Source organism: Penicillium expansum, assembly GCF_000769745.1.
Source record: "Penicillium expansum strain MD-8 chromosome Unknown contig83, whole genome shotgun sequence".
NCBI classification, from domain to species: domain Eukaryota; kingdom Fungi; phylum Ascomycota; class Eurotiomycetes; order Eurotiales; family Aspergillaceae; genus Penicillium; species Penicillium expansum.
In genome coordinates this window covers 293,468-319,440 of record NW_015971356.1, presented here as the reverse complement: position 1 = coordinate 319,440, position 25,973 = coordinate 293,468, and the positions used below count along the sequence as shown (strand labels likewise).

The 25,973-nt window shown below is 49.3% G+C and overlaps 8 protein-coding genes across 8 annotated transcripts; 2 read left to right on the top strand and 6 right to left on the bottom strand.

Annotated features, from left to right (window-relative positions):
* Positions 1-591: 591 nt before the first annotated feature.
* PEX2_030250 (sugar porter family MFS transporter) lies at positions 592-2,383 on the bottom strand (the record flags this gene model as incomplete). Its single annotated transcript, XM_016740300.1, has 3 exons — positions 592-1,735; positions 1,803-2,003; positions 2,079-2,383. The coding sequence occupies 3 exons, from the start codon at positions 2,381-2,383 to the stop codon at positions 592-594; spliced, it is 1,650 nt and encodes a 549-aa protein (XP_016597422.1).
* Positions 2,384-5,345: 2,962 nt separating this feature from the next.
* PEX2_030240 (MCT family MFS transporter) lies at positions 5,346-6,808 on the top strand (the record flags this gene model as incomplete). Its single annotated transcript, XM_016740299.1, has 3 exons — positions 5,346-5,876; positions 5,930-6,224; positions 6,276-6,808. 3 exons carry the CDS (start codon positions 5,346-5,348, stop codon positions 6,806-6,808), a joined length of 1,359 nt encoding a protein of 452 aa, XP_016597421.1.
* Positions 6,809-7,576: 768 nt separating this feature from the next.
* On the bottom strand, positions 7,577-10,019 carry PEX2_030230 (fungal specific transcription factor domain-containing protein; the record flags this gene model as incomplete). The annotated part of the gene is made up of 4 exons (XM_016740298.1): positions 7,577-7,624; positions 7,681-9,315; positions 9,381-9,836; positions 9,918-10,019. The coding sequence occupies 4 exons, from the start codon at positions 10,017-10,019 to the stop codon at positions 7,577-7,579; spliced, it is 2,241 nt and encodes a 746-aa protein (XP_016597420.1).
* Positions 10,020-11,075: 1,056 nt separating this feature from the next.
* PEX2_030220 (Alkaline phosphatase-like, alpha/beta/alpha) lies at positions 11,076-13,911 on the bottom strand (the record flags this gene model as incomplete). Its single annotated transcript, XM_016740297.1, has 3 exons — positions 11,076-11,661; positions 11,712-13,523; positions 13,577-13,911. 3 exons carry the CDS (start codon positions 13,909-13,911, stop codon positions 11,076-11,078), a joined length of 2,733 nt encoding a protein of 910 aa, XP_016597419.1.
* Positions 13,912-15,810: 1,899 nt separating this feature from the next.
* PEX2_030210 (uncharacterized protein) lies at positions 15,811-16,848 on the bottom strand (the record flags this gene model as incomplete). Its single annotated transcript, XM_016740296.1, has 1 exon — positions 15,811-16,848. One exon carries the CDS (start codon positions 16,846-16,848, stop codon positions 15,811-15,813), a length of 1,038 nt encoding a protein of 345 aa, XP_016597418.1.
* Positions 16,849-17,531: 683 nt separating this feature from the next.
* Positions 17,532-19,724, bottom strand: PEX2_030200 (uncharacterized protein; the record flags this gene model as incomplete). Its single annotated transcript, XM_016740295.1, has 1 exon — positions 17,532-19,724. The coding sequence occupies one exon, from the start codon at positions 19,722-19,724 to the stop codon at positions 17,532-17,534; it is 2,193 nt and encodes a 730-aa protein (XP_016597417.1).
* A 759-nt stretch (positions 19,725-20,483) lies between these two features.
* On the bottom strand, positions 20,484-21,779 carry PEX2_030190 (Spg1/Tem1 GTP-binding protein; the record flags this gene model as incomplete). The annotated part of the gene is made up of 4 exons (XM_016740294.1): positions 20,484-20,582; positions 20,657-20,731; positions 20,782-21,074; positions 21,134-21,779. 4 exons carry the CDS (start codon positions 21,777-21,779, stop codon positions 20,484-20,486), a joined length of 1,113 nt encoding a protein of 370 aa, XP_016597416.1.
* Positions 21,780-22,343: 564 nt separating this feature from the next.
* On the top strand, positions 22,344-23,945 carry PEX2_030180 (ribosome biosynthesis protein RRB1; the record flags this gene model as incomplete). Its single annotated transcript, XM_016740293.1, has 3 exons — positions 22,344-22,539; positions 22,604-23,864; positions 23,921-23,945. The coding sequence occupies 3 exons, from the start codon at positions 22,344-22,346 to the stop codon at positions 23,943-23,945; spliced, it is 1,482 nt and encodes a 493-aa protein (XP_016597415.1).
* Between the last annotated feature and the right edge of the window lie 2,028 nt (positions 23,946-25,973).

Below are 25,973 nucleotides of genomic sequence, written 5' to 3'. Positions count from 1 at the left end.
CCATGACGATTGTGGGAATTCCGAGCTTCGTACCCTGTTGGACTCGGGGGGCGTTTGGGCTCACGTGCTCCAATGGAAAGAGATGAAAAGAGGGAAGGAGAAGGGAAACTCGGTGTTCATAACCGGAACGATCGGATAGAGTGAGGATCGTGAAAGGCGATCATCCATTTTTTTTTTTCCAGGGGTGAACTCCACCCCCATTGACCAGACAGCTTCGCAGCTCCGGTCGGAAAGTCTTGGCAAATTATCTTCCTTTGATGTGCTTTTCGCATTGGACAAATCACCTTTCGCAAGATCCTATATACACCCCGGGCGGGTTTCCAATTTGTCTACGACTACCAATCAAAAGGTCAACACTTGCGAGACTTCTGTGCACAACGAGACACCTTTACGATTCAGACACGTTTACGATCTTACCGTTCCGAATACGAGCTAATTGAAGAAGTGGATAAAAAATAGGGTTGGATCAGACTAAATTTGTGGAATCGTATTACATGACATCATATCGACATTGACCATGTCTAACCCAAGAGAGAAAGAGAAGAGAACATTATAACGAGCCATCTAACTCGTTCTATACACACTCAACACCTATACGTCGACAACCTCAGCGTGGGCGGCAGCACGCTTCTCAGCGCCAGCCAGCTTCTCACCAAGGATCTCAACATCACCCGACTCAGCAGCAATAGTGCGCTTAGTATCGTGGGTAGTCCTCCAGGCAGGGGTACCGATGTAAGGGATACCGTTGGGATCCTCGAAGATCTGCTCAGTTTCCTCCAGAGTCTTACCAGCAGTCTCAGGGAACAAGAAGAAGACGTGGATGATCATGGCGAACAAGAAAACACCGAAAATGATATACGTTTGCCAGCGGATCGTAGCAAACGCAGTAGGCACGAACAGACCAAGCGCCGTGTTGAACGCCCAGTTGAACGATGTTGCCAAAGCAACGGCCTTGCCACGCACGCGCAGAGGGAACAGCTCAGGAGGGTACACCCACGACACGGGTCCCCAGGTCGGGGCATACGACGCGACGAACAGGTACGTGCATGCAATCAGTCCTTTGGCAGGGGCGCCACTGAGAAGCATGGACGCTTCGGCGACACCGTCGATACCGCCGGGCACAACCACGCCATACTTGGCCATGATACCTGCGTTGGCGAACATCCAGATCATCATGAGGGTGGCACCGATCAGGAGAGTAGGACGACGACCCCAGCGATCAACCCAGATCAGGGCGGGCACGGTCATGATCACGTTGATGATGTATTGGATAGAGGAGGCGAGGAGGGTGGCATCGCCCTTGTATCCGGCCATGGTGAAAACGTAGGTGATGTAGTACATCATGACGTTCATTCCGGTCAGCTGGGACCAGATTTGTGTCCAGATTCCGGTTGTGGTGCGGTGGATCATCTTGGGCTTGAACAACTCAAGGTAGCTGACGTCCTTGTTCTGGCGCTCGAACTCGCAAATGTCGCGGATCTCTTGCATTTCGGCGATCACGAAGGGGCTGTTTCTGTCACCCTTGCCGTGGACTAGGCCCAGCACCGACTGACACTCTTCCCAGCGGTCCTTGCGGGCCAACCAACGAGGGGATTCGGGGAGGAACATCATTCCGAAGAAGAGGAGAACGGCGGGGACTGCTTGCACACCCCAGGGGATACGGAAGACGGACTCGCTGTAGTTGTGGGAGGTGGAGTTGTTGCCATGTCCAATGAACGAGCAGCCGAAGGAGATACTGTGAAACGAAAGAGTCAGCTTACTGATTCACTTTTCCGATGTCAAACCAGGTGTGCGGCACATACTAGTACATGATCAGAATACCCCATGTAATGGCCCACTGCTGGGACCCGACGAGACGACCACGCTTAGAGGGAGGAGCAAGCTCCGAAATATAAACAGGGACCTGAGCGGACTCAATTCCGACACTAAGACCGTTGATGACACGTCCGGCAACGAGCATACCCATGTTCTGGGAAGCGCAGACAATAACGGAACCGATAACCCTAGCAGAACGTTAGCCACAATGGTCCAACATCAATCAACCCCGTCCCAACCATGCAATGAATGCACCCACTTACCAAATGACACAACCAACCATAATAGCATACTTGCGACCAAGACGGTCCGAGATGAAACCAGAGATAAGAGCACCGAGCCAAGAACCACCGGGCATGGCAGCGGTAACACCACCCTGAGCCAGGGAGCTGAGACCACTACATATGTCGTCATCGTTGAATGGAGGGCCCCTAGGCCCGTGATTGAAATAACATTTATAGGCCGGCGTGCCGATAATGGCCGACATAGACGAGATATCGAAACCGAACAGTGCACCGCCAATGACGGACACCGCCGTGATAACGTATAGATTCCCCACGACAAACATGGTGACTGTTAGACCCAAGCCAGGGGGAAAATGAAGTGACAAAAGAAGAGAGAACTACAACAAAAACCGAAAATGGAACGAGGAAAAACCTGTCTGCTTAAATAGATTGCATGCCAGGAAAATTCTTCTCTCTACAGTAAGAAGTACATAGCTCATAAAATTCACCCGCATATAGGTATTATTCCGTCCTGTTTTCCCCGTGCATCCCCACTCCCTGTCCCGTGTTTGGGATGTCCGGGGAGAGAAATTAGCGTAAAATATGTGACCATCTGTATACAATAACATAAATAAGGCAGAGATATAATACTGTGGAGGTTCAAGGTTACAACGGGACTATGCCAAGACTCCGCTTGCAACCCCAGGTCCCATTGTGCCCTCTGATTGGTGGAAATTGGATTATGCTTACCCACCCGCTCGGCGGTTATTGGTGGACACCTGTCACTTACTGGGATCTGGGGGAATGCATCGGCCACAAATTCCAAGCCGAAGAAGGCCAAGCGCGGTAATTGAGAATCCCCCGAACCCGGAAGCCGTGTTCGGGTGTGAGTAAGAGTCGGACCTCTATAATCGGCACGGCAGTGGCGTTTCTGGGCAGTAGAAATAAGGATATATAAGATATACTTCTGGGGAAAAAGAAATGTGGTTCCTGTAAATCAGAAAGGGTAGAGGTACATACGGTGTACGAAGTATGGTTTTCCGAATATCCCCAGACTAACCCACAAAAAACTTTTCGTGGGCACTAATCATTCCCCTGTCAAGAAAACAGGTCTCGGTATTCTTACTGTACAGAGAAGTACAAAGTAATTGCATGTTCTATGCAATTAGCCGTAGTGTCCACATCGGTCACAGACAACGAATGAAAAGAACATCCCTTCAACCGGTGACCCGAGCACATAATAGTCCGGGGCCCCGTCTACGGCCAATTTCCCTGAACGGGACGGTACACGGCTTCTCGTGAACTTCAGTGGCTGCCGCTCGCCGAAGTGGACTCGGCTTGAACTCGGCCTGCGGTGGTTTTTTTCCTTTTTTGAACTGGTGTTGGCAATTATAGTGTGTGTTGTTTTTTTTATCTTTCCTGTTTTTTTTCTTCGTACCTCGCTTGCTGCAAAGTAAATTGCGTTTCAGGGTTTCGGTCTTGTCACTGGCTATTGAGGGTGGATCAATAATTCCCACGTTGTCACAACATACGTTGTAGGTAATCATCTAGATTTTCGAGTCCATTCCCAGATCTGATATGTCATTCCCCGCGTGGGAAAGATGCGGAGGACTGGGGAAATTCCAATTGCGCTCACCGAGACAACATTCCCCCATATTTTCTGTTCTCTGTAACCTGGTACTTAGCGTGGATGATCTCTCACATGTTTTGTGTACATAGCCTTTGATCTATTCTCAAGCCACTGACATCGATGGTGCAGATCGATGGTGTAGGCCGTTCCTTCCCCCACCCCGTACTATTGCACGGACCATGGTAATCTACCATGTCAGTAGGGTTACGTTCATATGACTATTTAATCAAATCCGACGATTTATTTCTGTGAATGGAATGCCTTATATTTGTGTTGCTCTGCACAAACCAGCGTATCGTCCCCATGCCCCAAAAAGCCTTATACGGTAGAAGAGACCGAATAGTGCGACCAGGACATCCCCAATAATCAATTAACCATCATATTCTATTGGACATCTTCAGTACTAGCCAGTCCATCGATTCCTTATCCTGACACAAAAGAGTAGAGAGTACCATTATACTCAGAATAAGCCAAAGAATCCAGAGATATCAATATTAGGAATAAAAAAGTGAAAATGGAAATCACTATTTACCCTGTATTCCCTATATAGAGTCTAATCTGAGAAGTTTCGAGTATAACACTAACCTGTCTGAGAGTTTTCGACCACATGTATATACGCTTATACTTTTTGGGAATTTCGGACCATAAGGACGACAATCTTCAAGTTGAATATCTTCGTCATCAGGTATGATAATATTCCCAAAGAATAGCCATTAGAGTACTCTCTTCTTCCTCTATTTTCTATGAAAAGAAAGGGCTAGAATAGTAGGTTTTGAACGATACCTAACAGACCCAATTTGCCTTATAGAATCTTGAGCAAGTCGAAGCCCACCCCAACGTCTTGTATCTATTGCTTCCGTTACCACCGCCCGAGCCGTCGAAATATATCTGTTGACTACTGGACCTAGGTAAGAGCTGATTGTTGAGGCTGACTGGCATCATGGCTGATGACTGCAAAATGCTAATGGTATGGCGTCTGTGGAACGTTCGTCGGTTGCTGCCTGGATTCTTGCTGCCGCTCATGTCCGCACGATGCACACTGTTGAGGATTTTGACGTGGCTCATTCGAGTTTCTGATAGACGTCAGTTGATAATTCTCGACTTGACTATAGTGTCTTGGGAGTACCGACTTACTGAAGAAGCTTCTTCGCGACGAAGTAGCCAACAGTGCCGAACAGACCGATCTTGAGAAACGCCATCCCTCTTCTGGGTCTGTAAGTTCGCAACGGAAAGTTGGCTCGAGCAAAGACTTGTCTGGCATGAAATCGACTGAATCGGCGAGTAGGATAATCCATGATTTATTGTTGAATCCTTAAAATCTCGCAGGTGGACGACGAATGTTTATAGGTAAAAACATTCAAGCCGAGTCCGGGCCTCCGAGGCCGATCGGGGTCGGCTTTCCTTTTGAATAGCTCGGCCGCGGACTCGGCCTCGGGTGTGCAGCAGCGCCTTTGCGTACATTACCAACGAATAGCATCGGACGTCCGATCTTTTACTCGACGTCGGGCATTGCTAGCGACAGCATATATGTCCGACCTCCTTTTATACGCAGAACTTGGCCTTGTGCCAGAGGTATATAGCACTGGCCATATTCCTTAGAATCGGACTCGTTATTCCAATCAACGTCACAAGCACAACTATCTTTTGCGCGCCCTATTAAGCACCCCCCAGAAACTATGTACGACGACCGCACCGCTGAGCTCGAGAAGGGCAGTCCAACCTCTTTAAGACCATCGAGTCCAGCGGAGCCTAAGCCTCAAGCATCTGGCCCACCAGCAGCACCTGAGGGAGGCACAAAAGCCTACCTGTCGCTACTCGGAGGCTCCTTGGGTCTTTTTATCTCATTTGGATGGGTCAATTGCATTGCTCTGTTCCAAGCTGAATATCAGACCAACCAGTTGAAGACCTATAGCAGTTCGGAGGTATCCTGGATCACTTCGTCCGAATGTGAGAGCCTTCTTCCCCAGCCGGCCGTGAAACAACAAGCTCATTTCAATCTAGTTTTCTTCATGCTGTTCATGTCACCGTTGTCTGGATATCTATTCGACAACTATGGACCACGATTGCCGATCTGTATCGGTGGATTGATGCATGTGTTTGGCCTCATGATGACCAGCTTGTCAAGCAAATACTACCAATTCTACTTGGCACAGTCGATTTGCTCAGGAACCGGCACATCGCTCATTTTTACTCCGGCAATGACTTCGGTTTGTGTGATCACTCTTGGAATTTATCGCGCATTTTCTGACAAGCTTCACAGCCTATGACTTACTTCAGAAAGCGCCGCGCTTTGGCAGGAGGGTTGACCGTTGCAGGCTCGAGTCTGGGTGGTGTAATCTTTCCCCTCATGGTCAACAACCTCCTTTCGGAGGTCGGCTTTGCATGGACGATGCGAATCTGCGCTTTCCTGATCCTTGGGCTCTGGGCTATTGCCATGCTCACCATCTCCTCCAACTTGCCTCACACTCGCAAGGAGCTCAACCTTGCGAACTACCTTCGGCCTTTCACGGAATTCAACTTCTTGATCTTGTTGGCGTTCTGCTTTTTCCTTTACTGTGAGCCGCCTATCACTATGTTTCATCGTAACACAGCTAACCAGAGTTTAGGGGCATTGTTTGTTCCTTTCGACTACCTTGTCCTGTCTGCTATGCATAACGGAATGTCAATGACTATGGCCTACAATCTGATTCCCATCATGAACGGAGCGAGCTTTTTTGGACGTACGATTCCCAATGGCCTTGCCGACAAGTACGGCCGTTTCAATGTGCTTATCATCATGCTACTTTTCACTGGTGTCATCACTCTGGCCTTGTGGTTGCCTGGTCGCAGCAACGCGGCCAACATTGTCTTCGCCGCTTTGTTTGGTATCGGATCTGGCACCACCATTGGCTTGACACCGCCCCTTGTGATGACTCTCTACCCACCTCAGGAGATCGGGTTTCGAATCGGGTTGGCTCTTGCTATCGCAGGCATTGGTGCCCTTACGAGCCCTCCGATTGCTGGTGCAATTGCAGGGACAGATGGAGGCTCTTTCCGCTTTGCAGCCTTGTTCAGTGGCATGAACTTCATGGTCGCGACAATCCTTTTAGTGTGGCTGAGGGGTAGAGTTTCTGGTTGGAATGCCCTCACAAAAGCTTGATGCCTAGGCAAGGGCACTGAGCGCAGCAGCCTGCTGCAACTACAACATCTGGTGAAGAGGAGGAGACTGGCGTGGAGGCAGAGAAACATAAATAGACACACGCGTGATATGAACAGGATCTTACGGCGGTATGGCAGAATCCCTTCTATATAAATACAGAGAATTTAGTCTTATATTTGGATCAATCTCTGTATCAGTCATGTCCAGCCGTCGCCGACGACCAACCTTGGCATATGGGCCTTGCTGATGCTTGGGATCTTGGCTGGAGCTCGCAGCCACTGTTCAAGACTGGGGTGGCACTCACTTGATGAAGACATACGAACAGGAACGTCGTCCCGTGGCAGCGCTGATGCAACACTGGAGCAAAATAAGGCTTCACCATGGTCGCGTTTCTGCAGAAAGAAGCAGTAGCAACCGGAGACCAATGTCAGGTGTCCATCGCACTGGCCAGTTTTGAAGAAGCAGCACGCAAGCACAGTACTCCTTTAAAGAGCCTTTGTTTGATGAATGAGACTCGTGCGTTCCGAATTTGGGATGCTTGTCTTATCCTCGTGCGGCCTGATGGATTTTCAGCGTGGCGCTCAGATAGTCTGGACAAGGTGCACAATGCATCACAAGTGTTGTTTCAAGAAACAGGTCATACCTTACCTTTGTAAGCAAACCCTTCCGAGACAGAGACGATCGAAAATAGAACGGAATGGAAAGAATTAACCTCAATTAATCACGATCTTCATTTCGAGACGTAAATCGTCCTGTGAACTTGCTCTATCAAACAGTTGGAACCAAAAAGGCCGAAAAGTCCAGGTACTTGGGGTCCTGACTTCAGTCAGTAGTGCTATGTAAGAGGCGCATATTTGGTAATTTGTACTTACCATTGCGCCAAAATCCAGGCCGTCAAGAAGCTCATTATCGATCACGTCTTGCGACACTTCTCGGGGAGTGTTGGCGGCCCTGTAGGCCTGTAGTATATCGTAACACTCCTTCAGGCTGTCTTTTGCAGTGTTCAGCACAGCAGACAAAATGGGTTGGCCGCGTTCCATGGCGTTTATCTGGGAAAGAATGCCAGCAAGAAAGATGTAGCGTTTCAACGTAGGATGGCCCAACTTTACGATCTGCAGTAATTGTTCGTTGATGTGTTCCAAAAGTCCAATAATGGGCGCTCGCTGGCCGCGCGCCAGTTCAGCGAGAGGATCAAGGACCAATGTGTGGTTGAGACCAACCGAAGCAGACGACGGACCGGAACCCGTTTCCTCCAGCTGAGACACAACCTCCAAGCCCAAGACTGAAATTACATCCAGGCTCAAAGGTCCGCGAAATGACCCTGTGCTCATCACCATCAACTTGGACAGATCGTCAAGGGGGTCTGCAGGTAGCCGAAGTCGCTCGGCATAAGTGGCGATAATCATTGCAGACTCCTGACAAACCCTCCGGGAAAAATAGAAGCGGGGATCCTTTTGCGCTTGTAGCATGAAAGGCCGATGCAGAACCAGAATATATCGACGAATCTGCATATCAAGGAAAGCGTGATGCATGCTTAGGAATTGCGACCAATGCGATCGACAATAGCTTGCAAGAGTACGGCAAAATGTTTGAAGTTTCGTAGCTAGCTCAATGGCCATTTCGTATGAGTGCTCTAATCGCTCGTTTTGGACCGCCCTGACAACTTCAAGTCGTATCGGCAGGGACTGACGCATGAGAATTTGTATCGACGATTCCGTATAGCTTGTCAACGGTTGTGGAGATGAAGACTCTTTGCTGGCTGAATCTAAATCAGCATCGCTGACATTAAGAGGCACATGATCGTCAAAGTCGTTTGAAGAAAGAAGCAAAGGGATGGAAGAGTCCATGGAACCGTGGATTACGAGCTCTAGGACTGTTGTCCAAAGCCTCCTTCGTATCCCGGCTTGAAAAGGAGACAGAGAAAACAGTTGTGGATCTCGGTGCAGGCCCATAGCCATAGCCGCCCGAAGTAGACCACTTTCCGACAGCCACGGTGAACGGCCGGCTAATGTTATCTGCCGCGAAACCAATAGAAGACAGAAAATTTGAATTCCATCAAGATTGTTAGTAGTTTTCTCTGACGGTCCAACCATCCAGTATTGAGCAGCTTGTATCCAAGTACGCCGCGAGCGCTGTAGAACTTTGTCGTTGTCGTTGCTGAAGACGCTTCCAATGGCCAACACCAAACCCAACTTGATTGGAAAGTTTGTAACTACAGGCTGCGGCTGACTGAAGTATTGTTCGTATTCTGCCCAGAATGTGGGAATGTGAAAACAACGATAGATCAACTCGAAAGTCCGCATGTAGTGATTCACTAGTCGGTCACAGATGGAACGAGCCGGCATTGTACTCAGAAGTTGAGGAACGGGGTCATCCATCTGCGGTGCCTGCTCATTTTTCATCATGAGTCGTAAGTTGCGTATCTCATTCACCGAATCGGCCAGCTCGGCCTTGGTATCCACGAAGGTCAATTCAACGTCACTGTCTCCAACATGGCTGACTCTGAACTATTGACACATCAGTCAATGTTCAATCAGTCAATGTGCTCATTAGAAAGGAGCTTCGACGATACCTTCTCAGCATTGTGCAGCCAGTGGCTTGAAGGAAACAGTTTTACCTTCTTCGGGTTGTGACGAAGTCGAGGGATGACAGACGGAATTGTTAGAGACTTATCGCCCGTGACAGCTGAAGGCGCAGGACGAGCTTGGGAGAGTTCAGCAAGCCGCTGCTCGACATGTTGGAGGCGATCAGACAATGCCAGCAGCGTGGGATGATTGTTGCTGTTGCTGTTGCTGTTGCTGCTGCTGAGGCTGTGCTGCTGGGGATGGACTTCTTGTACAACCGAGTGCTCAAGCTGCTGTACACGTCGCTCTACGCTCCGAATTTGTTCCGATTCATTAGTTTTTCGTTGCCTCTTTGCAGGGTGCTCGATGTTGTTGTTTGGGGCAATGCTAAGCGAGCGAGGAACTTGTTGTTGGGCATTATTGTCCTCGCTTCCACGGTCTTCCAGGGCGAGACTAGGTTGCTGCTGATCTCCTTGATATGTGCACGTCACCAAGTTTCTGGAGACTTGACAGGCTGAACATGGCGATTTGAGATCGCAACGTACCTTTCGGCGGCGGCACGGGTCGCAGGATTGCACAGTTCGGCGGTTCCGACGAGCGAGTGAAGGTGCTGACCGGGTACTGCCAAAGCTCTGGTCCTCGGCCATCTTGATGACAGTCCAAATTGCAGGTATTTAATGCGCGGTCAACGGACATCAATAATGTTGGAAAGGTCGGAGGGAAAGCTCGGGGTCGGCAAGCTGCTGAAGTGAGGTGCTCTCGAACTCGGGCCCGGGTCCGGGCTCGGGGCTCGGACATAAAGCCCACTCCTCTAAACGTTCGTCATCCACCGACCAATTCAGAGGCTCTTCCCAAAGAGGAATGGTGTCCAATGTTGAGACCCAAGTCTTTGTTTTTATTACTTTTCTAGAATACTCGAGCTGGCTAGTTGAAATAGCAATTGTACAACGGGTGCACAACGAACTTAACCTTAAACGAGACAACGTACAGAGTATCGCTCTATAGATAAAACGACACGGGAAAACATCGGAAGGTTCGACTGAAAACAGGGTCGGGTTTTATATTGACCTTGCGGCTTTCCTTCTGTCTCATTGGCGTGCCGATCAAATTCCACAAAATCCTCATCTTTCCTTTTACATATAGCACTGGTGTTGGATGGAAGAAACCTTGGAACCTCTCGCCATTACTTTGAGTTCCTTCGTTACCTCTATCCCCATCCCCACTCCTCAACGTGGATGCTCTTTTCCGCATCTCGACCACTGATTCAACCATCCCAACTCGAGCTGTTTCTTCTCGGCCCTAGCTATTAACTAGCATCGTACTTTTTTACCTTGCCCAGAATGGCTTCTACCACCACCAGGTCTGTGCCGGATTTGCTCATATCACATGCTACTTCATCTGTGAACCCGAGGTCCCATTGAGGGTCTTTCAGCAACATCGCATGAGAAGCTACGAAGTTATTCAAAAGTGCATGGAGATGATTGCTTATGGTAGATCATTTGGTAAGTTCGAAAGTCATTTCTGGAAAAACACCGATAGTTCTACCTCGGGCACTATCAACAGCCCGGAAATTAATATACAAAGCACCCTTCCCGACCTCATTATGCACACGAATACAACATCATATACCCATGGGACACACGGCTCAACCTCGACAGACGCTGCTATCAGAGAACACGGTGCCACCTCTATCCGGTAGGACTTCAATTGTTCTCCGGGTTCTTAGGATCATATTGCCAGCGGCGGTGGTTCTCCCCAACCCACCACTTAGCGACATGGGCCGCCTCGCTGAGCCACTTCACGGCCTCGGGTCCATGCTCCTTCCGCACAACGTCGACCAGGAACAGGAGTTGGAGATCCTCCTGAGGGTTCAGCTCGAATGGATCGGCGACGACATCGGTGAATCGCCACTTAGCGTCGGGTTTGAGAGGCACGACCAAACGGTATGGCTGTGCGGCCGCCCGCATGCAGAACCATGTTCCGCCAGGGTTCATTGTGGAGAAGTGCCATTCTTGCTTGCCGTTGTGCTCAGGGATGAGTGCGCGGATCATCGACTGGCCTTCGTACATAGGGAGCAGATCTTTGATGATCTTAGTCGACTGCTTGTCAATAGAGGAGGTTTCGACGAGAAGATCGAGGATTGTTGGGAGAATTTGGGTGGATAGGACAGCATCATTAACTTCAAGCTGGGGCAGCTTGGGATGCGAGAAGAATAGCGGCACGTGGAAATTGCCGACGTGAGGGGAATGCCAGGCGGTTATACCCCCGTCATTTGGAAGTGAAAGACCGCTAGATTAAGTTAGAGGCTGGGAGAGCTGCTAGATATTGGCATAACTTACTGGTCACCGGTCATCACAAGAAGGGTCTCATCGGCAATACCGGCATCATCAAGAAGCTTTAGGATATCGGCTATCCACTCGTCCTGGTAGGCAATGGTATTTAGGTATCGGTTCAACCTCTCGTTCTGTTCGGTCGACACATCCCCCATCATCTCGTTATAATCACCAGGTTTATAATACGGGGTGTGTGTATTATGTGTTAGATGGCTGAGGAAGAGGCGAGTGTTGTTCTTCTTGGCATCATCAATGACATCCCGGAGATAATTTTTCAGTAGTTTATCCTCGTGGCCATGTTCCTCTTCCTCTGTTGTCTCTTCCGGGATGTATTTTTTACCAGTTGCGTCAATCGTTCTCTTTGCCATGATATCTTTGTATCCTAGAGCAGGATGAAGCATGTAATGCTTATCCCAGTCGTCAGGGTGTGACTGCATCCACATAGTGTGCCACGGCCAGGAAGTCCAGTCATCTGCCTGACTCTTGGTGTCTGGCTGGTGGTTTATTGTATCTAGTATATGCGGCAAACAAGGCTGGTAAATATCGTGCAGGTACTCGAGGTTAGCCTCAACGGCCATAGGATTCACTCCGCACACAGTGCCAGTAATACTCTTCAGGGTATAGGTCCCGGACGTGTAAGCGTTCCTCGCACTGATGCCACCATAGGGCTTCGGATGATCATCCCCGTCCTTATGGAACCCGGTATCAAATCCGGTTAAACGCTCGGCGGTGGGGGTGAGATTAGAGAGCCTATCTTGGACCTTCTCGGGGATACCAGCCGGGTAAGAATCATTGATGTGCTTCATGATGTAAGAGTTTGAGCGGAAGGGCCACACGTCCTGTCGAGTGCTCTCGAGCTTGATGAGAATGACATGCTTAATCTTCACGCTTCCGCTGTGGAGAAGATCGCGTAAAGGCTCCAAAATATCGTTCTGGAGGTTTGGTGTGTGCAGAGGGTCTTTCATCGGGTTGTAGTGTTCATACACATAGTCAGACTTATCGTGCTTATTGATACGGAAGGGAGACCAATCCGGGAAGCCATCCGACGAATTGTACGAAGGTAACCAGTCAAATGTGGGAAAAGAGTCCAAAGCGGTGTGGCCGTCCAACCAGCTGAAATCGGCCGGTAGCGAGGTGTTATTTCCATCGGCGGCACTCGAGGGGGCATTTTCTGGAGCACTTGGCGGTGCGCTTGACGGGACACTTGATGGAGCACTTTTGGGGGTACTTTCAGGAGTAGCACTTCCATTCGCTGACGTGGGACGTTCATGGGCGGGCGAGTATTTGTGGCTGCCGAACGGCGCGAGGGACAGAGACTTAGAGAGAAAGCTGTAATCCGCGCCGCGTGGACGAATGACACTGAGCAAAACTAGGATTAAGCCGCACGATATGGCGATCACGCGCTTCAGCAACGACCGGCTCTTATTCTGCACGGGTGCATTTTCAGGTGTATCCAACTGCGATACGGAGTCGTTGTCGTTGTGACCCTCGTCATAGTCTTCAATTTCAATCTGCTGATAGGTCTCCGGATCTGCCGGCACTTTCCGGCGAACACATCGGCGGAAAGGGAATAGGAAAAGCGAACCCCAAATCTCCAGGAAACTGTCGGTCACCTGGAACAAACACGGCGTAGCGAAGTACGCGCCGATCATAACCAACGTGTCAACCAGAATGGCGACAGCCACCATGGACAGAATAGTCTGGGTAGCGGTATTGGCATTGTCCTTGTGAGAGCTGCTCGATTTGCGCCAGGCAATCTCCTCGCCTTTGTGGACGTAAAAGGAGATGTTGGCAGCGGTCATCGACGAAATATATAGACTAGGCTGCGATTAGCGATTTATGTTTCTCTCTGAGTCTGGACGACAGCCCACCTGAATAAAAGAGTTACAACGGCAGCTACATTTTGACCGATCCGCGATTCAAACGGACGGGCCAGGTAGCACGCGACCAGAATAAGCAGTATGTCCACCAGGAAGAAGGTAGGGCCCCACGGGAGGAGTGATGGAACCGCAAGCGACGTGAGATGGACGCAGAGATGGAAGCATTTGGACAGTATGAGGGAAATGAAAGTGATGGAGAAGAAATATGTGCGAGAAGCATCCAGGTAGAGCTGAGGGGATCTAGCGACTTTGACGGCGAACAGGGCTGAATCCTCAAGCTGCCTGCGGAGGGAGAGATCTCCTTGGTGATGCAATGGAGACTTCATGGTGCCAGCAACACCCTCCAAAGGGAAGACGGGGGAATTGAAGACAGAAGCCGATAAGGGAGAGAGAGATTATATTGGAAAATGGAAAATCCAGGGGTCCATAAGGCGGGGCACCCTTCGGCAATCTTACGGGTTCATACTTAAAACGCTGCCTGGCTCTTCTTGGCGAAAGAGTGTACACGTGCGGGATTACCCTGAAGGGTAAGTGATGATCCCACGATCATCGGAGAACAAACCTTCAGAGGACAAACAAAACAAACAAGGCAAACAAGGCAAACACGATAAACAGATAAACTTGATAACCCTCAGTATTTACTCCGTATATTTTTGACCATTTCTCAAATTTCTCAACCTATCACAATCTCATAGATAAAAAAAATATTAGGAGAAGGCCCAAGCGGGTTGAAAGTTGTTAGCTTACTTTGTAAATGTGGAGATTACAGGCAGTGAGCACTAAGACGGAAAGAGAAAGCCGAGATTTGGCATCCGCAGTATCCATGGATATCGGGTACGAGGCATTTTTACTATATCTCATCTAAGACTGACTACTTTACAGATTACGGAGTACTCTATCCTCTGTACTTGGTTGTAATAGGGTAGGGGCTACTTCCAAAATTAGGTTCACGGCGCTAGGTAACACTTTTCGGACAAAACTTTACATAGTACGGAGTACGGAGTAAACTGTTTCAAACTAAATTATGTCTATTAATTGAAGCGATCTAACTGGCGTTCTTCTCTTTCAGCCTTGTTGCCAAGTTGCAAATAACTCGATCGATGTGCCCAGGACTCTGGGCACACATAATCCGGGGTATCTACCATTTGAGCCCCAAGTAAAAATCACCGATACAACCCAACGTCTGTCATCCAAGATTGAGAGACCATCGTAAAATTTGAAAGCGGGTCAACCCCGTCAGATCAAGTCCTCCAGCTTGACCAAAGAAGGTCGGGAGACCATCGAAGACAGCTCTAGTGGACCATACCCGCTAAACAGCGAAATATCCGAGCAAGATCCCTCCAGCTAACTTGTTCCTCTTTAAAGCTCCGCTGAAGAAAGAATTTTTTGCAGCTTGAAGCGGGAACTGGGGCGTTTTCTTTTGGTCTTTACGAACGCCAATCTAAGGAGAAGTCAGACGTCAGATTGAATAAGGGCTTATTCTGTCTCATGCAGATAGGTGTGTGGGGTACTTACCGAGATGATCAACTTTGTCTTCTTTGCTTGCTGGCCCTCTGTTTACATCGAGCAATCGCCACGATGGTATGGGGCTTCCTGAATTCAGTCGGCACCTCCACATAGGCGGGAGGAACGTCGGGACCTTGCCCGAGAGTTCGATTTCTCCGTACAATCATGAGATCGAGCCACGGTTTTGACGCACATAGCTAACGGGTTCATCGAATGATAGCTGTATGGCGGTTGCATATTGTGCCCGTTGGCAATTTTAGGCGAGTGATGATTGTATAAAAGGGATTTTCGAGGGGAGGAATGGCTTGGCCTCCTATGTGAAGTTGGTGGGTATTGGAATGCCGTTTCCCGAGACGAGGGAAATGGATTGATTCCCAATGCCATTCATGGGATGGGTTGGGGCAGACATGTTGATTAATGAGGGGAGAGATGCAGATGAATAATTCTTAGAAGGGGAGACCATGAGTTAATTGGCTTAAATAGACTTGGCTTGCGAGTTAGAGCACGTGAAGGAAAAGTTAATGAGCTCTTCAGGTATAGGGCAGGTAGCTCCTTCCTACCTTGATCAACTGACTTGTAATGTTATGTTAGAGACCTCGGGAACTACGCTTCTATTTTTATCATGGCAGGTTGAAAGAATCTCAAATTCACATCATCATTCCAGTCTCTTCCATCGACGTCAAAAGGCACCAAGTGCCCTTCATCCACCCAACCTGGAACTATATATCTAGGTTCTGTGGCCATACAACAGGAAATCCAAGAGCTTCCCTCTTTAGGAGTGTCGCTTTCTTCCACTTCCAAAACTCAGCCAACCGAATTTCCGATGACAGATGCCCCATTGTATCACCGGGCCTATCAAAGTGGAACCCGGCCAATCTACCCGCAAGATCAAACGTAGTCTCCAGCTTTCCATCCACCAGCATGGAGATGGTACCGATTCTTTTGTAGATAAATGCCCCATATTGTGAAGTGTGGTAGCCCATAGCAGTAACATCTTCTAACGAATCTTTCAAATACTCCAAGAGCCACTCTGGACGCGTTTTGTACGCCAAAGACTTGTCTTCCTGTTCCGGTTCATCGATCGGCCAGCGTTCACCCCAATGTTTATTCGTCCACTCCTTGAATCCCAGGTCATCGGGGGGATATGGTAGCTCCGTCTCGGCGGAGTGAAAGTCGAGGATGAGATTCTCAACAGAGATCTTACGGTTCTTATAGCAGGTGTCTCCGAATGAGTCAATGTCGCAGGGGCCTTTCTTCGCGCCCACTGGTCCATACCGTAAAAACCGTTCCAACAGGCCGTAAAATAGCCAATGGAACCCCAAGCGACCACCACAGCCCATTTGATCTCGGCCCTCTGCGCTGGTGATTATGCGCCCAAAAAGGCGTATATCTACGTGGAGCGTAGATAGACGGGTTGTAAGCTGTGGGACTGAGATCCAAGTCGAAAACAGATCCAGCTCATTGAGAACTGATATGTCAAGGACGTAGGTGGTTTTCTGCATTCGACATAGGGTCGATTGGGTTTCAATTGAGATTTGACGACTTGTCAGGAGAAGAGAGAGGCTGTTCGATTGGCTATGCGTATCCCGCTTCTCGTGGTGTAGCCTGGAATGCTCCACATTCCCTTTGTACGGCATGTCCAGAAGTTCTATCATGTTCGATTTGGATGGAGATATGGGTGGGGTGCGATGGCCATTGATTACCTCTTTGAGGATCATGGCACGGATCTCCTTAGGGAGATCCATCAAGGAAGGCATAGTTGTTGATCAGAGATCTGAATGGAGATGTTTGAAGAAGTTGGTAATGCTAAGATATTTCTGATGGCTGAGTTTGGGGTTTTAAGGTTCTTGGGTGCCTAGATGCAGTTTGTCAATTTATCAACCTATATTTGCTGTTTCACCATCACAACAATTAACTATTTCCCTTTCTTAACTTTCTTTATTAATTAGCATTCAATGTTGAGTATAAAAGTACAACATATGTGCGCGTTTTGTTGTAATCAAGTAACTATTATTCCCGGTATGTTTCACAACTAACGAACAGTATAAAGAAATTTATATATCTGCAAATATAAAGGTATGATTGCTATTGGCTGATATGATAGATGAGCCCCATCCTAGGCAGAGGTTTACATACATGTAGGTACCCGTGTATCTTATTGAACCTACGGTGACAGTAGCCATTGGTTGTTCTCCTAGCTGCTGTCCTGTTGTGTAACTAGTAGTGCTTCTCAGTGTTACCACTATATCAAACAAGAGACTACAAGCTAACTGCAAAAATATTAATGAACATACATATACTGATAGTGAGTAAAGAGAGGCCAAATGGTATATTTATTTAACATGATGCACCTGAGTATATGCACACCCCGCGAACAGGGCCAGAACACCAAAAGACAAAATTTATATTAATATTAGAGCACCCGCCATGGACAATCAATCTACCTAACCAGCTCCCACTCAGCAACATAAGCCCAAGCCATACCGACCCGGCCAACCTTCTCCTGGAACTCCTGCGCCGTAACACTACTAGCATCCTTCCGATCCCCAAAGCTAGTCAACACAGCCAACTGCAGCTTCTGACCAGGCGCACCCAGCATACGTGCACTGGGAACATCCACATACCAGAACTCGCCACCGCCCGCGGGTCCGGAGCCTGATACGTGTGTGAAGGGTAGTCTGTCGTCCTCGCGTCCGTCCACGCCATGGATCATAAGCAAGAACAAGCCCGCATGCTGGATGTGGCTGTGGCGAGCGAGTGTCCAGTGTGGACAGAGGAGACCGAACTGGAAACGCATTGCGCCCGGCGTGCTGATGGAGATGTGCAGTCCTTGTGGGTGGAAGGTCTTGCGGCCGATGGTGCGCGTGTCAGCATCGCTGTAGACCTTCAGGCCTTCGACGCCGTTTGGTCGTTCCGGGTCTGTGAGGATGTACTCTTCCCAGGTTAGATCGGGACGTCCGTCCTCGCGGAAGAATTGGCGTTTGTTTTCTGGGAAGTGCTTTAGGCCGAACTCTTCGTTCGGGATCGAGAACATCGCTGGTTCGAATCGCTGCTTGTATGGCTGCCCGGCACCTTCTATGGCTCCTGCGCCCCAGCAGGCGTCGATTAGTTTCCATCGGCCTCCGTCGATTTTGACAGCGTTCCAGGCGTGGTTGCCTGCGTATGGGGGTACCGAGACTCCTGGAGCAAGAGCTTCGTGTCCGAAGCCTTTACCGTGACCGCCGACTACTACCGCCTCTAGTCCGGCGTGGGTGGCTAATGCTGCAAATAGTCCTGCGTAGCCTTCGCAGACTGCCATTCCAGATGCCAGAGTACTGGCTGGCGTGGAGGGTTTCACGCAGTTGTTAAAGAAGGCATATGTATCGTAGTAGATGTTATGATGCAACCACGTAAATATGGCACGAGCCTTGTCTGTCATGGATGGGAACGGTGCTGTTAACTCATTGGCCAGCCACTTCATATCCTGCGTGGGAAGCGATTCACGAGGATACTGGGCTGCATGGTTATCAGGGCCCGAGAAGTCCCGACATACCAAGCATTCCGTGTCTGATATGGGGGCTGGAGGGCTTGGAGACACAGCTGAACCATTGAAGCGTGGCTTTGTAGCCAGAATTTTGGACAGATCTGGACGAGAGCCATGTGGAATCGGTGGTGGTTTGGGTGGAGATGTTGAACTTGCATTACCAAAGCCGAACTCCCTAGCGTCCTTTATTTGTGCAGCCGTCGGCGGAGGAGGTAATGTCTTCCGAATCGGTAGATTGACACTCAAGTCATCACCGGCTCCGTTTGTATCTGCATGCACCCCAGATGGTCGGCGCGGTGGCAGTCGAGGCACCGGGGGTTCCTCTTCAGCCTCATAGCGTGGGGGTGGCCGGCTAGGATGTGGAGATGAAGTAGGGCGTGGAGGCTGTGTTGGACGAGGAGGTTGACTCGGCCGTTCAGGACGGCCTGGAAGAGAGGGAACAGGCGGTGGAACAGACGGTTTGTGCCCCGGCAGTTTGGAGGTGAATCGGGCAGACAGGCTCCCAAAGCTCCTCTTACTACTAATCGTAGGCCGCGGGGGCGGTTCCAAGCTAGCTTGCTCCTTTGGTCGGCGAGGAGGCAGCTTAGGCAGTTCTGTCTCACCCCATGCGGGGGCCTTGATGCGATTGTTCCCAGTGGAGTTCAACGAAGTTGTCGATGCGCCTCGGCCCGCAGTTGTAGCTGTTGACGTTGTCGAATATGACACATCGGAAGTGACCGACTCAAGGGAGGGTCGGCGCTTTTGATCTGTCGGTCGACGTGGTGGTAGCGCAGGACGAGCTGGTGTGGGGGGAGGCAGGCGATCTGATTTTCGCGTGGGCAATGGCGGAGGGGCTTTTGGCTTTGGTTTCACTTGAGGACGGAGAGTTTCCATTGGAGGCGGTCGCAGGACCGGCCTCTGGGTTTTGTCGTCCGCGGGTTCATTTCCGACAGATGATCGATCCACAACAGAGCCGACTGCATCGTATGAGGGAGGGTTGTTGGCTGACGCGCTCCGTTCGGGGGTCGGGCGGAATGATGGTCCAGGGCCTCCCGGTGGGCGGGCAAGTTGCGACTGGTTAAGGGCGGCGATCCGTTGCTGGATGGAATTCAACTGAGGATCTTCGGCCATGATGCCTGAGCCTATATTGAGGAAAAGTCGAGACGTGTCTACAACTAGAGGGATTAGACAGCTCGAGCTTAGGCACCACGTCCTTGGCTTGGCGGGGGCGAAAGTAGCCTTGTTGGGCTTTTTGAAACACCCAGGATAATCGCAAATATGAATTATTACCGATAACTGATTCCAGCTACCGGAATACCGAGAAAGACGGACAAGGGCCAACGTAGAAGAAAGAAGGAAAGGGTTTAAAAACAACAATAGGAGGCTCAACTAAAGAGGGGTCAGCCCTGGGCCATATACGGAGTACCCATGGGTCCAAGATCTATATTTGGAACTTCGAGGTACCGAGTACACAACATATACATCTACAATATAAGCACCGGAAGAATTGCAAACAGAAGAGGGTTTAATGTATTTCCAGAATATCACGATTCGGACTCCCAAACGCCTTAAAGCCGGTGAAGCCCTCATCTGGAACACAAAAAAAAGTAACACTAGGTACGTTCAGAGATGAATCAACCAAAGAAAATGACAAGGAGAAGGGTAGCAGTTAAAAAATAACAACACTCGAGATCTCCGACTGATGACATGCAACCTGTCTAGAAGAGCCCGAGGCTGTGATACAGACATAAGAAAGGTCAAGTACATCGTTGGAGAAAGGAAAGGGAAATTCACAAAGTGGTAAAGCCGTGAGGGTAGAGGGCCAGCGTCGATCATCAGCAGCGTCACTTCGTCCCAATGTACATCATCGTCAGGGAAAACGGGCAATTCTTAGACATTCTTGTAGAGGAGCAGAGGCTCGCCAACATTCTCGATCTCCGGAATGGTACACTTTAGATCGAATGCCTTGGCTAAAACAATCTTGAATATCTGCAGTGGATCAGCGTGTGTCCTATCAGACTTAAAACAGATCAAGGAATAAGGTATGAACAGCTGCAACGTACCTTTTGCACATTGATGCTGTGGCTGGTGCTGCTAAATATCAGACTAGCCTTCATTGCCTTAGCAAATCGCTTGGCCTGCAAATATGTTAGTCGATGTGGGGGTATAGACGAGGATAACCAAGTACCTGAATGGAGATTTCCTCCTGATCCTCACGGGGGAAGTTCACAAAGTGATCATATTTGGTGCCCACCAGGAAAGGAATGGCTGTCTTATTGAAGCCACGTCCCTGGCGGTACCACTCCTTAATTGAGTTCAATGTACTCTTGCGAGTGAGATCAAACATGAAAAGAATTGCAACGGCGTCATTACAGACAAGCGGTAGCATGTTAACAAACTCGCGCTGGCCACCGAGATCCCAAATCGAGAAGGTGATTTCAGTGTTACGAATCGAGATTGTCTTTTCCATAAAGTTGACACCTAGATAAGGCCTCAGTTAGCAAGAGAAAAACTACTGAACGGACAAACACTCAACTTACCCAATGTCTGGATGTAATCCTCATCCCAGCTGCCCTCGACGTACTTGACCATCAAACTAGTCTTTCCGATCTGCGCATCGCCTACCATACCAACTTTAATCACCACGCTGTTCTTGTTGGCCTGGGAGGCTTGGCGCTGGCTGGAATCCTGTTGTTGCAACTGGGAAACACCGGGGGCGCGTTCTGGACCACTGGAGAGTCCTGACCCGGGCCTGGAGTTGGGAACAGGTAAAGGGTGGTGGTTGAGCAATGGAGATGAGTTCTGGCGGGACTGGTCGGTATCTTGTGCGGCATATTCAGGAGCAGATTGATGAAAGTCGGTCGATCGGGAGTGGTAATGCGCCTTCGAGTCGCTGTTATAGCCGTTGTTGATGGCGGCACGACTGATTGTGTGGTCGGAAGCCGGCTCTTCGATATTGACCATGACAGGTGCAGACTGTTCCAGAGGTTGGTCCAGAGGTTGTTCGAGAGATTGCTCCAGAGGCTGCTCGGGCGGAATCTCCTCTCCCTGTCCGTATGCCTGCTCCTGTGCCTGTTGCGTCTGATCCTCTGGGGCAATCTGCTCAGATTCCGCGACAACTGGAACAGCGGGCGCTTCCACCTCAGGGGCAACAAGAGGCCCCGAATTACGCTTAAAGAAATCCATGGTGTTTCAGGATCGGTATTGTAGAATTCAGAGATGCAATCTGTTGAATAATTCCTAATTGTCAGCACATACGTGTTGGATGAAGGATTTCAGGAGGTGGCTAACCAGTATCACAAAGGGCTGAAATTCCAGCGCAATCTAGCGAGATTGCATATGTATTGACTCAAGGGATTGTTGTAGGCAAATTGAAGAAGCCGAGAGCTGTGTTGATTCTCGGGAGTTGAAGCGGACAAGGGTGGTCCCTGAGTAAACAGACCGAATTGAGGGGGAGGGCGACGAAGAAACCGAAGCGAAGCAAATAAATGCAAGAAGCAGGCTGGAAATGAATGTCAAGTATGTAATTCCTTCGAAACAGCAGGGCCCAGGCACATAAATAAGAACGTCAGGACTCTCTCCGGTACCTTCAGCTCAAAGGCGGGCAATTGGGATCTGACGCTAGTCCGCGATAGGCTTAGCGCCTCTCCCACGCTGTTGCCAAAATTTACGAAAAAAAAAAGTTCTTATCGCACATCCCCCTCTCGGTCTCGACACTCTTATAATTAACACTTTTTCAAGGATTTCAAGATGTCCAAGAGAAGTGCTGAAGCGGACGAGAATACCGCCGCCCTCAAGGCTGGCGAGCGGCCAATTGCAGATGCCCCAATGAACGAGGCGGGGGAGTTCGAAGACGAGTTCGAGGATGAATTCGAGAGTGAAGATGAGATTCTAGAGGCCGGAGTGGATGGTCGACCAGATGCTGAGCGTGAGGAAGAAGAGAAGGGTACTCATTCTTTATACAATCTCTAAATCTGTCCTACTGAACTGACCGTGTTCAAATCTTATAGAAGCTATGGATGTCGACAAGGAGACTTTCATTCCTGGACGAACAAAATTGGCCCCCGGAGAGACACTATCGCCCGATCCCTCCACCTACGATATGCTCCACACACTCAGCACACCATGGCCATGTCTTTCCTTCGATATTGTGCGCGATTCGCTCGGCGATAACCGCAAGACCTACCCCGCTACTGTCTACGCTGTTACCGGCACACAAGCCGAGGGATCGAAATCCAAGGACAATGAACTCATGGTGCTCAAGATGAGCGGCCTGAGCAAGATGGAGAGGGAAGGCGAGGACTCCGACAGCGACTCGGATGACGACGACATGGGCGAGCCCATTCTCGAGCACAAGTCGATCCCGCTTGGCTCAACGACAAACCGCATCCGTACTCACCAGACCCCCTCCCAGTCTGGTGATTACTCCAAGCCCCCCCAGACCCTTACGGCGACCTGGCTCGAGAACTCGCAAGTCGTCATTCACGATGTTACCGCCCACCTTTCCAGCTTCGATGTTCCCGGCACGATTCTTCCCCCTTCGGCATCTAAGCCTCTTTCTACACTGCGCATGCACAAGACCGAAGGTTATGCATTGGACTGGTCTCCCCTCCAGCCTCTTGGAAAGCTGTTGACCGGTGACAATAACGGATTGATCTACGCTACCACTCGCACTGAAGGTGGTGGCTGGGTTACCGACACCCGGCCATTCACAGGCCACGCTTCCTCAATTGAAGAATTGCAGTGGTCTCCCAATGAGCGCAATGTGTTTGCATCCGCTAGCAGTGACGGTAGCGTTAAGGTTTGGGATGTGCGATCTAAGTCGCGCAAGCCCGCCGTGGACGTCCAGGTCTCCAACACCGACGTGAACGTTATGAGCTGGTCTAATCAGACTGCTCACCTTTTGGCCACTGGCGCCGACGATGGACAGTGGGCAGTCTGGGATTTGCGTCACTGGAAGCCCAATGCCGCGGCACGTTCCGCTCAGATCACCTCTACCCCCGTTGCATCATTCGACTTCCACAAGGAGCCCATCACCACTATCGAATGGCACCCCTCAGACGACAGTGTGGTGGCTGTTGGCTGCGCAGACAACACCGTCACGCTTTGGGATCTTGCTGTCGAGCTGGACGACGAAGAAAGCCGCCAGGCCAACATGGCGGACATTCCTTCGCAACTGCTGTTTGTGCACTATATGGAGTCTGTTAAGGAACTCCACTGGCAGGCACAGATGCCCGGTACGCTCATGGCGACCGGCAGCAATGGATTCAGGTATGATATATTCTTTATATTGAGTTTGGACCAAGCTAACCAATTTCGTTCTATAGTGTTTTCAAGACGATCAGTGTCTAAACGAAGAAAATGTATCTACGCTCCGACTGACTCGGGAATTTCATGTGCCATGTCTTGCTCATATACCATTCGAATTCTGTGGATTTTTTGCTCCTCAATATCATTATGCTCGGAGTTAGACCCTTTCCTTCAGATGGTTAGGGTGGGTGAACAAAAAGATTTGGTCTTTATATCTGGCATAGTAAATAGACATCTTTTCGGCGAAATCTTGGGCAGTAGTTTCACTCTGCCCCGACTCTTCCATTGCATATATACGTCAATGAGGTTGATATATTCAGGGCTAGATAATACCTTCACAGTCAACAGCGGAATTAGACCCAGGCAATTCCGCCACTTTTAGAGGGGGGAGGGGGGGAGGGGCAATCTGCAATGCAAAACATCAGCAGAGCAGGTGCGGCGGAAAATACAGCTTGTCAACACTACTTCCACGGATTTACCCAAATATGTAAAATCACTATCCTCGCCTATTCAAAACCAAAACCAAAACCAAAATCAAAATGTACAAGGCGTTAGCAGGGATAACCTGCACCTAAGCAAAATCACCAGGATGGACCGTGCCAGATCGCCAATGCGCCATTAAATACTCCGTACGGAGTACACACACATACATATGCGGCCGATTGTATGTGACATGACCTAGTGCATATCCCATGTCCTCCGTAGCTTTTCGGCGCTGCGACTTGGGCTGGGGCCGAGTCGGGTGCGACGAATGGGCCAGTCGCTTCAATGATCCTCTAAAGCTGGGTTGGTTATAAGGTGTGTACAGAGTAGCTGCGACTATATCTCTTTGTTTATAAGGATTTGTTTATAAGGATTTTAGACGGAAATAAGTCGGTGACTTTCGGAAATACGGAATAGATAAGTGGTACAATATGTACCTTGTATACGGAGTACCTATGTACGCTATAGTCTTGGGAAAGAGGTCGCTTGGAAGACCCTGGCTGTGCATTATTATTGTGGCGATGTGGGATGTTTTTCTTTGTGTCAATGCGAAAAGACCCACTCAATGTTGCTATATTGGACATCTATGTTGTATTGTATTGGATATTGAATATTGGAATGCCAATAAACATGGAGATAGTGGGGTGGATTGACGCTCCAGGTATGACATGCATGAATTCGAATGGAGACCGTTGAGCGCATTTCAATGTCAGACAGTTTTGACTGTTGTGCTTGTGTTGCTCGGCTCAAGACATCGGAGTCAGTTGAGAAGTATATGTGTGTATGATACTGTTTATAATGTTGACACCTTGGGTAGTGACCATATATCTGGAAGTAGTGCCTAGGTAGAACTAGTGTGTATAATACGTAACTCCGAAGCTGACTGCATATCACGCATGGTACCTCACGCTAGAAAATCAATCGATCTGATCTACCGGCCAAGTCTGCTCCTATCCAATCCAGAAAAGTGCACATTCAGTTCTCTCTCGTCATCGTGCCTGCAATAAATACCGCTAATGCATGCCTGAGCCAGCCCCGTCAATCACATCAGATCTAACCGCTCTCACGTTTTACAACTTAGCAGAGCAGAAACAGAAACAGGCTAAAATAGCTCAACATTTGCGACTTCGGCTGTTCTCCGGTCAAATAATGTCTCCGGTCAATTTGTCAGGTTCAGTTTCCCGAGGCTTTTTTTTTCTTATCGGAGAAGAGCGGTTTGTTCCGCCTATCTGTAATTTAATGGTAAAGTACGAAGTACGGAGTACTGAAAAGAACATATGACTCAAGTACAAGGGTGTCTAGGCAGTTGAATCCTATCTTGCTTTAACGTGCCATATAATGTTATATTCGATATACATCGGTGTACTCCATACATCATACTAGGTACTCTCTATACTCCCTACTGGATCATACTAAATATAAATAAACATCTTCATGTCTGATCTTAGCGTTGAATAAACTCCAGAACTCGCCACAAATGCTTCTCATTTCCTTGATGAGAAAGCACTGTTCCTGGGTAGGCCCGAACACACTGATGCCTGTACCATTGGCAGTATGATCCGGCCTTATACCCACACTAAACTTTGA